This window comes from Hipposideros armiger, unplaced genomic scaffold (genome assembly GCF_001890085.2).
Source record: "Hipposideros armiger isolate ML-2016 unplaced genomic scaffold, ASM189008v1 scaffold_60, whole genome shotgun sequence".
Taxonomy (NCBI): Eukaryota; Metazoa; Chordata; class Mammalia; order Chiroptera; family Hipposideridae; genus Hipposideros; species Hipposideros armiger.
In genome coordinates this window covers 4,524,749-4,539,007 of record NW_017731410.1, presented here as the reverse complement: position 1 = coordinate 4,539,007, position 14,259 = coordinate 4,524,749, and the positions used below count along the sequence as shown (strand labels likewise).

The window sequence follows — 14,259 nt, the reverse complement described above, 5'->3', positions numbered from 1 at the left end:
TGAGCGGCCAGCAGCCGCAGTGAGCGGCCGTCCAGAAGCCGGCGACTGATCTGCCTCGCCAGAGAAGAGCGCAATGATGGTGCCAACTTGGGCCAGTGAGGCGACATCCTCCACAACTAGATTGAAGAGCGAGACGACAGCAACTTGTCTGTTCCCCTTCCCCCAATTCCCCAGCACTGTTCCCATTCCCTCAATTCCCCCAATAAAAAAAAATCTTTAAAAAAAAAATCAGTCAATGTAGTACATCCTTTTAATAAAATAAAGGACAAAAACACATGGTTATCTCAATAGAAACAGAATAGATATTTGACAAAATCCAACACCTATTCATGATAAAAACATTCAATAAATTATGACTAGAAGAGAATTTCCTCAACCTTATACGGGGCACCTATAAAAACCTTCAGCTAACATCATACTTAATGGTGAATGTCTAGATGCTTTCCCTCTAAGATCAGGAGCAAGAAAAGGATGTCTGCTCTCACTACTTCTATTCAGCATTATACAGGAGGTTCTAAACAGAGCAATCAGACAAGAAAGATACATAAAAGGTGCCCAGGTTGGAAAGAATGAAGTAAAACTATATTTTCAGATGACATGATCCTGGATATTAAAAAAAAACAAAACTCTAAGGAACACACACACACACACACACACACACACACACACATAAAAAAAAACCTATTAGATCCAATATACAAGTTCAACAAGGCTGCAGGTTCCAAGATCAATATACAAAAATCAATTGTATTTGTAGATTCTGATAACGAACAATTTGAGTACAAAACTAAGAAAGCAATTCCATTTATAAGAGCATCGAAAATAATAAAATACTTGAGAACAAATTTAACCAAAGAAGTGCAAGGCCTGTACACTGAAAACTACAAAATATTATTGAAAGAAATTTAAAAAGGCCTAAATAAGTGGAGAGAGAGCCCATGTTCATGGATTGCAAGATTTTATATTATTGATAGCAATATCCCTATCAATATTCCAGTGGGCTTCTCTGCAGTCATTGACCAGCTGATCCTAAAATTCATATGGAAAAGCAAGGGATGCAATGGCCAAAATAATCTTGAAAAAGAACAAAATTGGAGGACTCACTTTCTCAATTGCAAAACTTATTATAAATCTACAATAATCAAGATAGTGTGATAATGGCACAAAAATAGAAATACATATCAATAGAATAGAATTGAGAGCACAGGGAGGGAAAATCTTACATTTATGGTGAACTGATTTTGACAAGTGTGCTAAGACACTTCAATTGGGAAAAGAATCATCTTTTCAACAAATGGTACTGGGACAACTGGATAGCCCTATGCAAAAAAAATGAAGTTTGACTCCTACATTACACCACATACAAAAATTAACTCAAAAAGGATCAAAGAACTAAATGTAAGAGATAAATTGATAAAACTCTTAGAACAAAATATAGCAGTAAATTTTTATGACCTCAGGTTAGGCAATTTTTTTAGATCTGAAACAAAGCACAAATAATAAAGGAAAGGAGAGATAAAATTAATTTTTTTTCTATTTCAAAGGAACCCATCAAGAAATTAAAAAGACAATCCACAGAAAGGGAGAAAATATTTGTAAAATATATATTTAATAAGGAACTTGTACCCAGAATTTTTAAAGAACTCTTAATACTCAACAATTAAAACACACACACAGTTTAAAAATGGGCAAAGGATTTGGATAAACATGTCTCCACAGAAGATACACAAATGGCCAATTAGCACATGAAAAGATGCTCATCAGTAGTCATTAGGTACATGCAAATCAGAATCACAATAAGACACCTCTTCACACCAACTAGGAAGGATATAATCATAAAGGTAGACAATAACTAGTGTTGGCAAGGATATGGAGAAGCTGGAACCTTTCTAAATTGCTGGTGGAAATATAAAATGGTGTAGCCACTTGGGTCAAGTATGACAGTTCTTCAAAAAGCTAGAGTTATCATATGACCCAACAATGTCACTAGGCATATATCTAAGAGAATTAAAACATATGTCCACACAAAAACCTTTACACAAATATTCATAACAGCAGTATTTATAATAACCAAAAGAAAAAGCAACTCAAATTTTCATCAACTGATGTATGGATAAACAAAATGTGTGATATCCCTAAAGTGAAATATTATTCAACTATAAAAAGGAATAAAGTACTTATAAGTTCTACAATATAGATGAACCTTGAAAATATTATGCTAAGTGAAAAAAAACAGATACAAAGGCCACATATTGTGTTGTTACATTTATATAAAATGTCAAAAACAGGTAAATCCATAAAGACAGAAAATAGATTCGTGATTGCCAGAGGTTGGGGAAAAGGGGAAATTAGGGATTGGGAACTGACTGTAAGTGGGTATGAAGTTCCTTTTGTTGGTGATGAAAATGTTCTGGAATTAGATATTGGTGATGTTTGCACAACTTTGTAAATATGATAGAAAACTGAATTGTCATTTGTAAAAGGTGAACTTTATGGCATGTGAATTATATCTCACTGAAGCTGTTACTTAAAAATTACATGTGAAAATGAGTTTTTGAAAAAGAATTAAATTTGTGAGACGTTTTTTAAAATAATAGTTCTACTCTCTTCTCCTACATGAAAAATGCTGTTTTGAGGGGAGAAACCTCTTCTTTGAGTACAATTTATGGTACAAACTGCAAGAGGAAATCAGAGACCAACAAAATGTCTCTTAATCTTTTTTTTATATTTGGTCAACTCCTTCCTCCCTCCCTCTTTCTCCCTCTTTTCCTTCCTAAATAAGAAGACAAATTTTATGTTTATCCATAACATCCACCTATTATATCCTTGAGCTTTGAGTCTACTTTTGGGTCTAGAGATATATCTCTTTTAAAAAGGTGCAGGGGATTATCTTTTAATTAAAGAGTACATAAGAATATAAAATAACACTTACTTATATCATCTAAGTTCCAATGTGTTACATCAGATGCTATTATGCCGTCTGCATTTCGAGCTTCCACTTGAATGTCATAATTCCCTATATTTATTGTGCGAGGAAAAGAGCATGAAGCGCCAGTTTCACTTGTAGAACTACAACTATCACTTTTTCGGTCCTCGTGGCTATGAAAAAAAAAATGAGTCAACATCAGTTTAGTACAGCAGTTTGAAAACATAGCCAAACTCAATGTATTAAGCATGTATTTGTTTCAGTCTGAGTTTCTCTTAGAGCTGCATAGTCCAGAATTTGGTACCCTCCGCTCCAAAATCCTTCCTCACCTCCACGAAAAGATAAAAGTTAACTGCTTCCTGCCTGTTTGAGATGCTGTGAACCTCCCTGGAGACCTCCTTGGAACCCTGTAAGTCCATCAAAAGCTACACTTGTAATCCATTTCCTATTGGTAACAAATAATGAATAGGCCCCTGAAAATCCCAGATTCTAGCCTTGAGAAATTCTTTTTAAAAGATAAAAAATATCAAAGAGGATTTGTTAAATAAATTATGGTAGATACATAAATAGAATTTAAAATGACTATCTTTAATACATTTATATTTATTGATATAGAAAGATGCCTATACTCTATTGCAGGTGAAAAAGAACAGGATGCATATTATGTACAGAATAATCATATTTATATAAACATATATTTATGTAACTATTCTTAGAGAGGTCTGGAAAGTTCTTCATCAAAATGTTGAAGTTGTTACCTTTAGTGGTGGGATTTGGGGTGATTTTTTTATAGCCTTCATATTTTTCAGATTGATTTTTTTACCATTGCTATATATTGTTTTCAGAAAACTCATTAAAACAACTTTTCCCTAGATAGCTGACTAAAATCCAACCAAGCTGTAACTTAATGAAAGTGAACTTATTGGTAGGAATCAGGTGGGTGGATAAATTATAGTCCCCATGAGATGGAGTAGGCTAAGAACAGAAAACGAGGCCCATGTTACAAAGTGCCAAAGTTTGCTGGGGCGGGGACGAGGAAGCAGAGCTTGGATATATAGAATCATGGCATTTTGAAAGTAAAAAGGAACTCCAGGGTCTTCTGTGGTTATTAAAAAGTACAAAAATGGCCTCCAGCGCAATGTTGTATCATGATTACAAGCACAGGCTCTGGATGCAAACTAGTATTACATCCTGGATTTGCTCCTATTAACCCCATGCCTTGGACAAGACTCTTAACCTATCTGTGCCTCAGTTTTCTCATCTCTAAAATGAGAATAGTAATATACCATTCGCATAGGGTTCTTGTGAGGATAAAATGAGCTCACACACATAAAGTACTTTTAAATGTCAGGAACATATAGTCTAAATGTGAGATGTTATTACATATTATTGGTATTTATATTACTACTATAGTTGAACTTTTTTGCATTCATTCATGCTGTAAATTTTGAGAATACCCTTTCTTCCCTTTTCTACATCTCTAGAGTCTCAGCTCAGAAACCACTACCTCCATGAAGACATCCCAAGTCCTCTTTTTCTTCCCCAAGAAAAAAAATCAATCCCTATTGTGTCTGGGTATCAGAGGGTTTTTTGTTCATACAGCTGACCCACCGTCATCTGCTCTCAGAATTAACTGTCCACAAGGAAATCCTTCCATTCTGCTTGAAAGAGATATTCTTGGTAATAAACTCACAAAAACGCAAGCCAGTGTGGTCATCCAGCAGAGCCTAGCAGGCCTGAAGCCATCAAGAGTGGCTTTACATAGGCCTGAGGGTACCTAAGGGTTTCCTAACTCTGCGTGACCGGCTGCTGATAATAACGACAATCCATAGAGAGCCATCGAATGGGGCAGGGATGCCTCTTAAAAATGGAAAAATAGAAGTAAACCTATTGAGGTTTCCAGATTTGCAATCTGCTGACACTTCCTGTTCAGAACATTGGGCCTAGAACTACGAAGCATGGGAGAAGAGAAGTCATACAGACCAAGGATTATTGGGCCTTTGTCATTCTTATTTTCAAAAGTGAAGGTCAGTAAACGATAGCCTGTAGGTCAAATATAGCCCACGCTCTGTTCATGTATGGCGCACAGGCTAAGAACAGGTTTTATCTTGTAAAATGTTTAAGAAAAAATATTTAAAAGGAATACTTTATGGCATGTGAAAATTATAGGAAATTCAAATTTCAGTGTCTATAAATAAGGTTTTATGGGAAAACAGGTCCATTGGTTTACACATTGTCCATGGCAGCTTTCCTGCTATGGCAGTAGCCTGACAGAGACTCAGCTCCCTTTAAGCCTAAAATTTTTACTGTTTGGCCCTTTCAGAAAAAGTTTGTTCACCCCTGTTTTATTTATTTTATTTATTTATTTATTTTTTAAAGATTTTTTTGGGGGGAATTGGGGGATGGGAACAGTGCTGGGGAATTGGGGGAAGGGGAACAGACAAGTTGCTGTCCTTTTGTTCTTCAGTCTAGTTGTGGAGGACGTTGCTTCACTGGCCCAAGTTGGCACCATCATTGCGCTCTTCCCGGGTGAGGCAGATCAGTCGCCGGCTTCTGGACAGCCGCTCACGGAGGCTGCTGGCTGCTCACGCTGGCTGCTGGCTCCACATGATAGCCCATGGCAATCCACTGCCACAGGGGCTGCAGCCTACTGTCGCCAGCAACTCACTGCAACCCAACTCCAGGTTGAGCTGTTGTTCAGCATCTTAGCTGTAGAGGGCAGTGTCACTGGCCCTCATATGTGGGATCCGAACCGGGGCCCTCTGGCATCCCAAGCCAGTTCTTAACCAACACACCACTTGGCTGGCCCTGTTCACCCCTGTTTTAAATCACCTTTCTCTGTGATACTCATTGATATATAAGTGCTGCAAGGAAAACTGTGTGCTTTTTTTCCCTTTCTTCTACTGTAAAACATGAAGTGAATTTCTCTTACAACACCAGTTACCAATTTCAAGAAGTAAAAAAAAAGAAAGGAGTATACATGAGATCTTATATTTAAAAAACAAAACAAACAAACAAAAATAACTTGGAACTACAGACTCTCTTTTTGAAATGGAAAAGACTTAAAAGATCATCTTTCAACAGTTCCCAGCATGGGCCTCCCTATTCCTAGAAAAGCATGAAGGATGTAATGGGTTTCATGAGCTATTTCCAAAATTTCAAAAAAATCCCTGTACATACACACTAAAACATCTAGCTTTGGGAAGAATTATAAAAAATATTGCATAATTTTCTTCTAATAGAAATGGAATAAAAAAAGGATGCTAGAGGTAGTGAAAAACTTGGAAATCACTGCCCTGGTAAATGATTGTTTGACAGAGGTCCCACAGGAAATTCATGGCGGAGGACTAAGGTAAGCCTGCCTCTTAGTTCTGGGTTTATAACCTACTTACTATATCTGGATCCATGAAGAATGAACAGTTTTATAACACAATCTACAGAGGGGAAGAATGTCATTGAATCTAGTAAATAAACAGATTTTCCACTGTGCTTATAACCAGTGACTATCAGCCAACCCAGCAACTCTAAAAGGAGGCTATCATGCAGCTATGCCTCCCCTCCCTCTGCAGTTGCAGATCCTGTCAGCATGGCTGCAAGTATCCGAGATGTCACCCTAGCCACTGGATGCACATAGTGGTCACCCAGAAGCTGCAACTGAGAAAATATTCTACTTAATTAGTGACTTGAATCATGAATTAACCAGGAGGCTCTGCCTCATCCCCTTACTCTCACTGACAGCACACAAGCTCCCGTACTTACGAAAATCTCTTGACTTTGTACCACGTATAACTGTCTTCTTCCTCTGGACTCCAGGTGCAAGTAAAATTTTGCTTATAATAGAATATGCAAGAAATGTTCTCAGGCTTAGCTGGCAGAGCTAAACAAACAAACAAACAAACACAATAACTTCAGTACCTGATAAACATTGCCAGCATTGAACATTTTGATGAAAACAGGTAATCAAATATGGGATTTGCTGGTAAGTTGCTAAATATAACAGGTTCTCCTAATCAGTTCTGGGGGAAGAATCTAACTCCCTCTCTCCAATTATTCCCTTTGAAGAGCTAGATTTCTAGTTTTTGAGAAATACTTTTTACATTCCTACTCAAAAGCAACATTTGAGAAGCAAAATTTATATGAAAACACCAGGCAAAATAATTTAACCACTCTGGACAACTGGGCAATGGATGATGTGGGGAGAAGAGAAAAATACAAAATGTTGAACTATACCACACTTCAACCTTACGCATCACTAATTTTTCCCCAGAAGATTGTATAATAAAGAACATTTCTGAAATATCTTCAGCTGTATTCTCATATCTTATAAATATTGTTCCTTGTAGTTCCCCACCCAACAACAACCATCCCTTCACAGGGGGAGCAGATACTAACATCTAGAATAGAAATCTAGACGAAGGTGTCCAGAGATAGAATGTAGGAATGTATGAACTGAAATGGGATAACATTTTCATCTTTATTTTTCACTAATCTATTATTGAAATCTATAATTTCCTTCTATCACGATTGTGGTCAACAAGCTACAGGAATATCATTGCTTGTGACTTTGTCACCATTAAAGTCATTATTTTCATATTACATTTCAGTTGTTGAAAATACCTTGAAATATCAAGTACTATTGTTACTATTACTAACTTAATGTAATTATTAGGTCTTCTTATTTATTGTGTTAATAAAGCACATATATTATTATGTCACAGATTGGTTTCTTTAACATTTTGATAACATCGTTTCAATATATTTGAGTTCCTTTATAATCCTGTGTATCTTACTTATGCATTTACAAATATTATTTTCAGAAGCAGTCCACAGGCTTCACCAGATGATAAATAGGTTCATCGCATGCGCGCGCGCGCGCACACACACACACACACACACACACACACACACACACAGAGTTAAGAACTAAGGCCAATTTGAAACTAAGGGCAATGTTTAACTCTGAGGCTCAAACTAACTTCCTTTTGAGTTTTTGGTAAGACCATAGTCTTAAGAAGCAGGCAGTTTTGAGAGAGGAAGGTGACTTAAGTTATTTTTACATATCAAAATGAAACTCCAGTGTTTCTAGGAAGGAAGTCCCTACTAGACAAGAAATAGGAAAAAGCCCATCACTTCTAGCAAGTAAAATATTGGGGGTGGGGGCGGTTATGAAAGTAAGATAGAGCAAAGAGCTCAGATGTCAGTTTTCTAGATGGAGCAGGACAAACACGTAGATGGGTCTGATAAGCCAAGGTCATCTGGACTGGTGGCCTATTTCACCAGGCACAGCCTGAGAAAATTATAAGCCTATAGTCTAGAATCAGCCTCATGTTCCACTCAGCACCAACACCAACACAATACGAAAGTCCTAACTCTGCACTGGCAGAGGGTGGGGTGGGGCAGCTCTTCACGTAAGCTCCATACAGGTGAGTACAGCACACAGGGACCCAGAATTCCTGTGTGTCTCAGGTTGGGGGTGGGGCAGGGAGGTGGCTGTAGGGATGTGAAGCTGGTCTAGGCCTGGGATTCAGATGAAGAGGCTTCTGTTCACAGGCAGACTTTAGGACCAGGCAAACACTGGGGCATGAACTTCAGGAGCAGGTGCCAGTAGGATGTGGCAAAGCCCAGGCAAAGCCAGCTGTCCTGCAGTAGATAGCAGCGCAGGGATCTGACCACAGCAGACAGCCCAGAGAAGAGCAGAGGGCAACACAGGACTTGCTCACATGGATTCACGAGCCCTTGCTAAGACTCTATATCCAGACACCATCTTAAAGAGGAGTGGGGGGAAAGGCAGCAACCCTGGAATGGTGGGCATTTACCCCACAGAGGCTGAATTAGCTCAAAGACACTGTAAACCAGAAGAAATGAGATGTTAACAAATGTAAGTGCTACTTACCCCCTTCCTTTCCTCAACCCTACCTGGCTTTCTAGGGGAGAGGGGACTTTTGAAATTGATTAGCTTGATCACAGAAAATAAGGATGTTGTATGTTCTGTGCACATCTAACTAACACTGCAAATAGTTCAACTCTGTCAGAGGTATTACCTTCTAAGAGGAAGACAGTAGCGGTAAAGGGTTCCAGAATGGGTGGCATTCATTGTTTTGTTCAGGTTTAAGATTTTTGGATTTGTACATACATTCATATATTTGGTCTATGAAATGAGCATGGTCCACATGGGTAAAGGAATGCTTGGGAATGACAACAGTGAGGGAGAGCTTGGTGCCTCCATGATGTGCCAACATTTCCAGCTCTGTCCTGAGAAGCCACTTTCTTCTCTGACTCCCACATATGAACTTGATCCCTACAGCACAAATTAGTCAGCAGTTGAGTCAAAGATTTCCTATCTTTGCTACTTGCACGCTGAAAACCATGATAAAGCTGGTGCTCCAAGCCCAAAGGCTTAAAAAAAAAAATTTAACTGGAACTGAAGCAAATGATATAGCATTTTACATGGAAAATAGAAGCTAGACCAGTAACACATTCCTCAAAAAGCCCACACAGCTTCAAACTCTCCCTGGAGATCCCCTGGATTAGCAAACAGATTATAACAGATTCCACACTTCACAACCGCCAGTGGGAATGTGCAAAATCCTGCCAGGCAGTGAAACAAGAGTCAGCCAACCATGTCCCCGGAGGAATGACTTTCACATTGACCAACTCACTCCCTGTCTCCATGGCTCAGAGATGACGGCAGTGCACGTGTGTGTGTGTGTGTGTGTGTGTGTGTGTGTGTGTGTGTGCACGCACATGTGGGTCTGTCTTTAGTCCTTTGGCCACATTTTTTATAAATATTCATCAAATCTTGGCTTGTCCCCCAATCTCCACTTCACTAATGCCCATTACACCTAACTCTTAGCAGGATTTCAAAGTAGATCCTTTGCTGGAGAACCAAAAAACAAGAGGCCTTTCCCTGTCTCCCCAGAATATGCTTTGGTCTTACACTATTCTCATTATGGTCTCCTACAGTCATATTTTACTTTACTTCCTTTTCATTCCCACTCTGCCTGGCACTGGCTGAATCCAAAGCCAGCTACCAAAAACCATTGTAGGTGTAGATCCTCTTGGACCCAAATATACCCCTGTCAAACCTCAGTGCCTTTACTTTTCTGTTCTTGAATACCTCTCCTTTACTCCTTTAGAAGCTTTGATTAACATATAAAAAGCTATAAGCCAGAAAGGAAGTCAATCATCTGGTTCCCAGAACCATAAGTATCACCAAGTATCAGAAGAAGAAGAAGAAGAAGAAGAAGAAGAAGAAGAAGAAGAAGAAGAAGTGGTTTTAAAAATGATTTTCCATGTCACGTGAGCTTTCTTATCGAGCTACATGTCTTTCCCTTACTGCTTAACATATGTCAAGAGAGCAATATGCTAACAGCAGCCACTTGATATTGGTATAGGACAGGAAAAAATTCCCATTCCTTCTGCCCTCATAGGTTCTCCAGTGGGGGCCTTATATAATTAGATAAAAGACAGATTACCAGGGGAAAAACAGCTGGTTAATGCATGCAGTGTATATCACACAGCACAAACCTCAGTGAGAAGTAACTCAAAAAGGTGGTTAGAACATGGGCTTATATAGCATCTTTTAACACATACAATAAATTTGTAGAGAAGTGATAAGACAGGAAAAGGAACTTAGGCTTTTGAAGGTGGCAAACTATGGGAAGGTAAACATATGTGGAAAAGTGATGGAGTAAGGTTTGTGTGTGCAGGTCCATCTTGGCACCAACTTTCCATCTTTTTCATGGCCATAAAACTTTCTCAGGAGAGCTTTGTGGTAGTCCTCGCCTTTCAGAAGATTCTGCTTTTAGTCAAACAAAGGAAGCTCCAGGAAGACTGGATTTCTGCATCTATTGATTCTCATTTGCCTCCAGATCAAAATTATCCTTTTGTCAAAGTGGCATACTCTGATCCCCTACCCTGGTATTACAGAAGAGCTCTGTGCTAGATAAAATGAATGTTCAACAATATTTCTAGTGTTCTTCAACGTCTCCCCTTCCTGGACATATAGGAAGGTTTCATTTCCTTGCCCCCTGGAAATTAGGCATGACCGTGTGACTTGCTCTGGCCATTGATGCGAGGGGAGCATTTAAGTGCTAGTTCATGGTTGTCCTTTCTCTCCTCCCTCTGCCACTGCATACCCTAAAACTTCATGTTGAGATAGTGGTGTCTTAGGATGGTAGAGCCTCCATCAGCCTAGGTCCCTCATACCTGTGATGGACATGAAGAGTTTGTTGTTTTAAATACTAAGATGTGGGGCTTGTTTATTTTTGCAAGATAAATAATTTTCCCTAATTAATATAAGAAACAGATAGCCTGTTCTGAAAATCCTGGATACTAAGACTTGGGGAAGGAAATAATTTCAACAATAGTTTCCCCTCTTCTTCTCATGTGTCCTCGTGACATTCTAATTCTGCATCTATATCTCAGACCATTTTACATTTGTTTTTATCACAAATTATGGAGCTGGGGGAACTGAAATAAGAAGGAACCAAATCAACAAACTATATTAGGCTTCTCTTTTACTTTCTTGCCTTACTTACAATTACCATTTCCAGCCTGTTATCTGGTACTCTTCCACATGTCTGAACTGCCTTTACTTTATGCCATAGAACTGCCATGGCGGGCAGAGCTTATACATCTATTTCCCTTTCTACTTGTTGGCAACCAATGTGTCTATTGTAAGTCTCATTAGACTTATCTGTAATTAGAATATGAACTCTATATCAGAAGACTATTGCAAACGTGTAAAATTGTGATAGAGCAATAAAGGGCACTTTACCTCTGTTATATTATTTACAAAAACCCAGGAGAATGGGCAAGTACTCCTCAAGACTGTCAAGGTCATGAGAAACAAGGAAAAACTAAGGAACTGCCACAGACCATAGGAGACTAGGGAAATAAAATTCAATGCAATACAGTATCCTGAACAGAAAGAGAACATTAATGGGAAAATCTAGTGAAATCCAAATGAAATCTGGGATTTAGTCAATCAATATCAGTTTCTTAATTTTAGCAAATATACTATTGTTTTATAAGATATTAACACTGGGGAAGTGTGGATGAGGAGTATACAAGAACTCTCTGTACTATCTTCACAATTTTTCTGTAAATCTAAAATTATTCAAAAACAGAATTTTTATTTTTTAAAAATGGATAAATGAAGGCTAGATTTATCACTTGCACACATCTATCCTTCCCCCACATCTTAAAAAAAATCCATAACTATATTCCTACATTTCTAAAAATAACTATTTACCATATTTCTAGAAATAAGGGAAAATATTCATTAACTTTTCTCTAATAAAAATTGAGAGAATGTTCTTGTTTATCAGAGAATTTCCCATGTGGAAGAGGAACATTTTTCAAAAATTAAAAAAATATTCTCAATTTTCCTTTTTCCGCTCTCTGCTCATATCACTTTGGTATTGTTACAAAATTAGTGTCTTGAAAAATGTCCTGAAATAGAAGAAGGGCAAGGCTGAGCAGAGGACAAGGCAAAGATATTCTAGAAGGGAAATTGGGTGAAACTGGAGCCAGTTATATAGAAGATGGCTTAAGTAAAATGTGATATGAAGAGAAGAAGACAGAGATAGAAGATAGAAAGAGACAAGTTGAGGGAAAGGGTGAGTTCATAGAAGCCACAATGCACATAATTAGAACTTTAAATGGGATAAATGGGGGGTAAATGTTGATTTCTGAGCTGGCGAGGAGAGGCTAAGTGAGACAGGGAGATACAGGCCTACCTGCCTGTATTATCTATAAAGCTCCTGCGTGCCATAAATATTACCCTAGAGGACTACAAGGCAGGTCATGCCAGGACAGAGGTCTAGAAAGCATTCTCATTATCTGTGGGTCGCAAACACTCTCTTGATGATCCCCAATTACTACATGTTATGGACTGAATTGTGTCAAATTCATATGTTGAAGCCATAACCCCCAGTACCTCAGAAGGTGACTGTATTTGGAGATAGAGCCTTTACGAGGTATTAGTTAAAATGAAGCTGTTAGGGCGAACCCTAATCCCATCTGATTGCTGTCCTTATAAAAAAAGGAGATTAGGACACACAGAGGGATGACCATACGAAGACACAGCAAGAGGGAAGCCTTCTGTGAGCTAAGGAAAGAGATGTCAGAGGAAATCAACCCTACAGGAAGGCACCTTGATCTTGGACTTCTACCCTCCAGAACTATGAGAAAATAAATTTGTTGTTTAAGCCACCCAGTCTGTCATTGTTATGGTAGCCCTAGCAAACTAGTACACTATGACACCTTTCTACCTTCCAGTGCCAATCTCCACTTTTTCTCCACTGGTCTTAATTTTTTTTTTTGAAACATAACATGTGATGAAACTAATGTTCTTAGAGCTGCAAGGTACTGTATGGATATTAGGTCCATAGTTTTGAGTTGGACCGCTGCAAAAATATGTTGTTTCATCATTTCCCTTTATATCCTTGAAATTTATTGTAAATAGTGTGAAAATTATATATTTTATATATTTTTGTTTTTATGTGTGTGATCTATATGAAACAATTGCATTTAACACAAAAACTATTGAAATAAGCACTTACCACTACTCAAAAACAGTGGATATAGACCTATTTGCAGGGGGCAAGGGGGTCATATCTCCCTGTGATAATATGGTAGGCCATCTTGCCAAATTTGCACATGCATAATTATACATACATCACCATGCACACACCCACTCACACAAATTCAGGGAGTTCACAAATTCTGTTGCCCATCCACATGTGCCCGTGGCCCAGATGCCCCTTTGCTCTCAAGTTAACAATTCTTATACAAAGAAGGCAATAAGAATCACATAATCCATAAAATGGCACAGGCCAACCTACCTGCCAGGGAGAATTTGCAAAGCAGAGGAAGTATCCACAGTGCCCAGGCCCACATTGTCCCCAAGTTAACACAGGCAGGCTGGGAAGAGAGCAGAAAATGTCCTCAGTCAAGAGTTAGTTTGTTTTGGGCTGGCCAAGTGACACGTTGGTTAAGAGCTGGTTTTGGACATCAGAGGGCCCCGGTTCGGATCCCACATATGAAGGCCAGTGACACTGCCCTGTACAGCTAAGATGCTGAACAACAGCTCAATCTGGAGCTGGGCTGCCGTGAGTCGTCTGCAACGGCGTAGGCTGCAGCCCCTGTGGCAGTGGGCTGCCATGGGCTACCGTATGTAGCCAGCAGCCTCTGTGAGCAGCTGTCCAGAAGCTGGCGACTGATCTGCCTCGCCCGGGAAGAACGCAATGATGGTGCCAACTTGGGCCAGTGAAGCAACGTCCTCCACAACTAGACTGAAGAACAAAAGGACAGCAACTTGTCTGTTC

The 14,259-nt window shown here is 38.9% G+C and overlaps 1 protein-coding gene across 1 annotated transcript in view; it reads right to left on the bottom strand.

Moving 5' to 3' along the window:
* The window catches only part of IL31RA (interleukin 31 receptor A), a 63,403-nt gene that overhangs the window by 31,512 nt on the left and 17,632 nt on the right, over positions 1–14,259 (bottom strand). Inside the window, exons 3-5 of the mRNA XM_019641433.1 lie at positions 13,777–13,855; positions 6,686–6,803; positions 2,933–3,099 (exon numbers count right to left, since the gene is read on the bottom strand). Of these exons, the coding sequence (XP_019496978.1) occupies positions 2,933–3,099; positions 6,686–6,803; positions 13,777–13,831 (340 nt within the window). The 5' untranslated portion in view covers positions 13,832–13,855. The remainder of the gene's footprint in view (positions 1–2,932; positions 3,100–6,685; positions 6,804–13,776; positions 13,856–14,259) is intronic.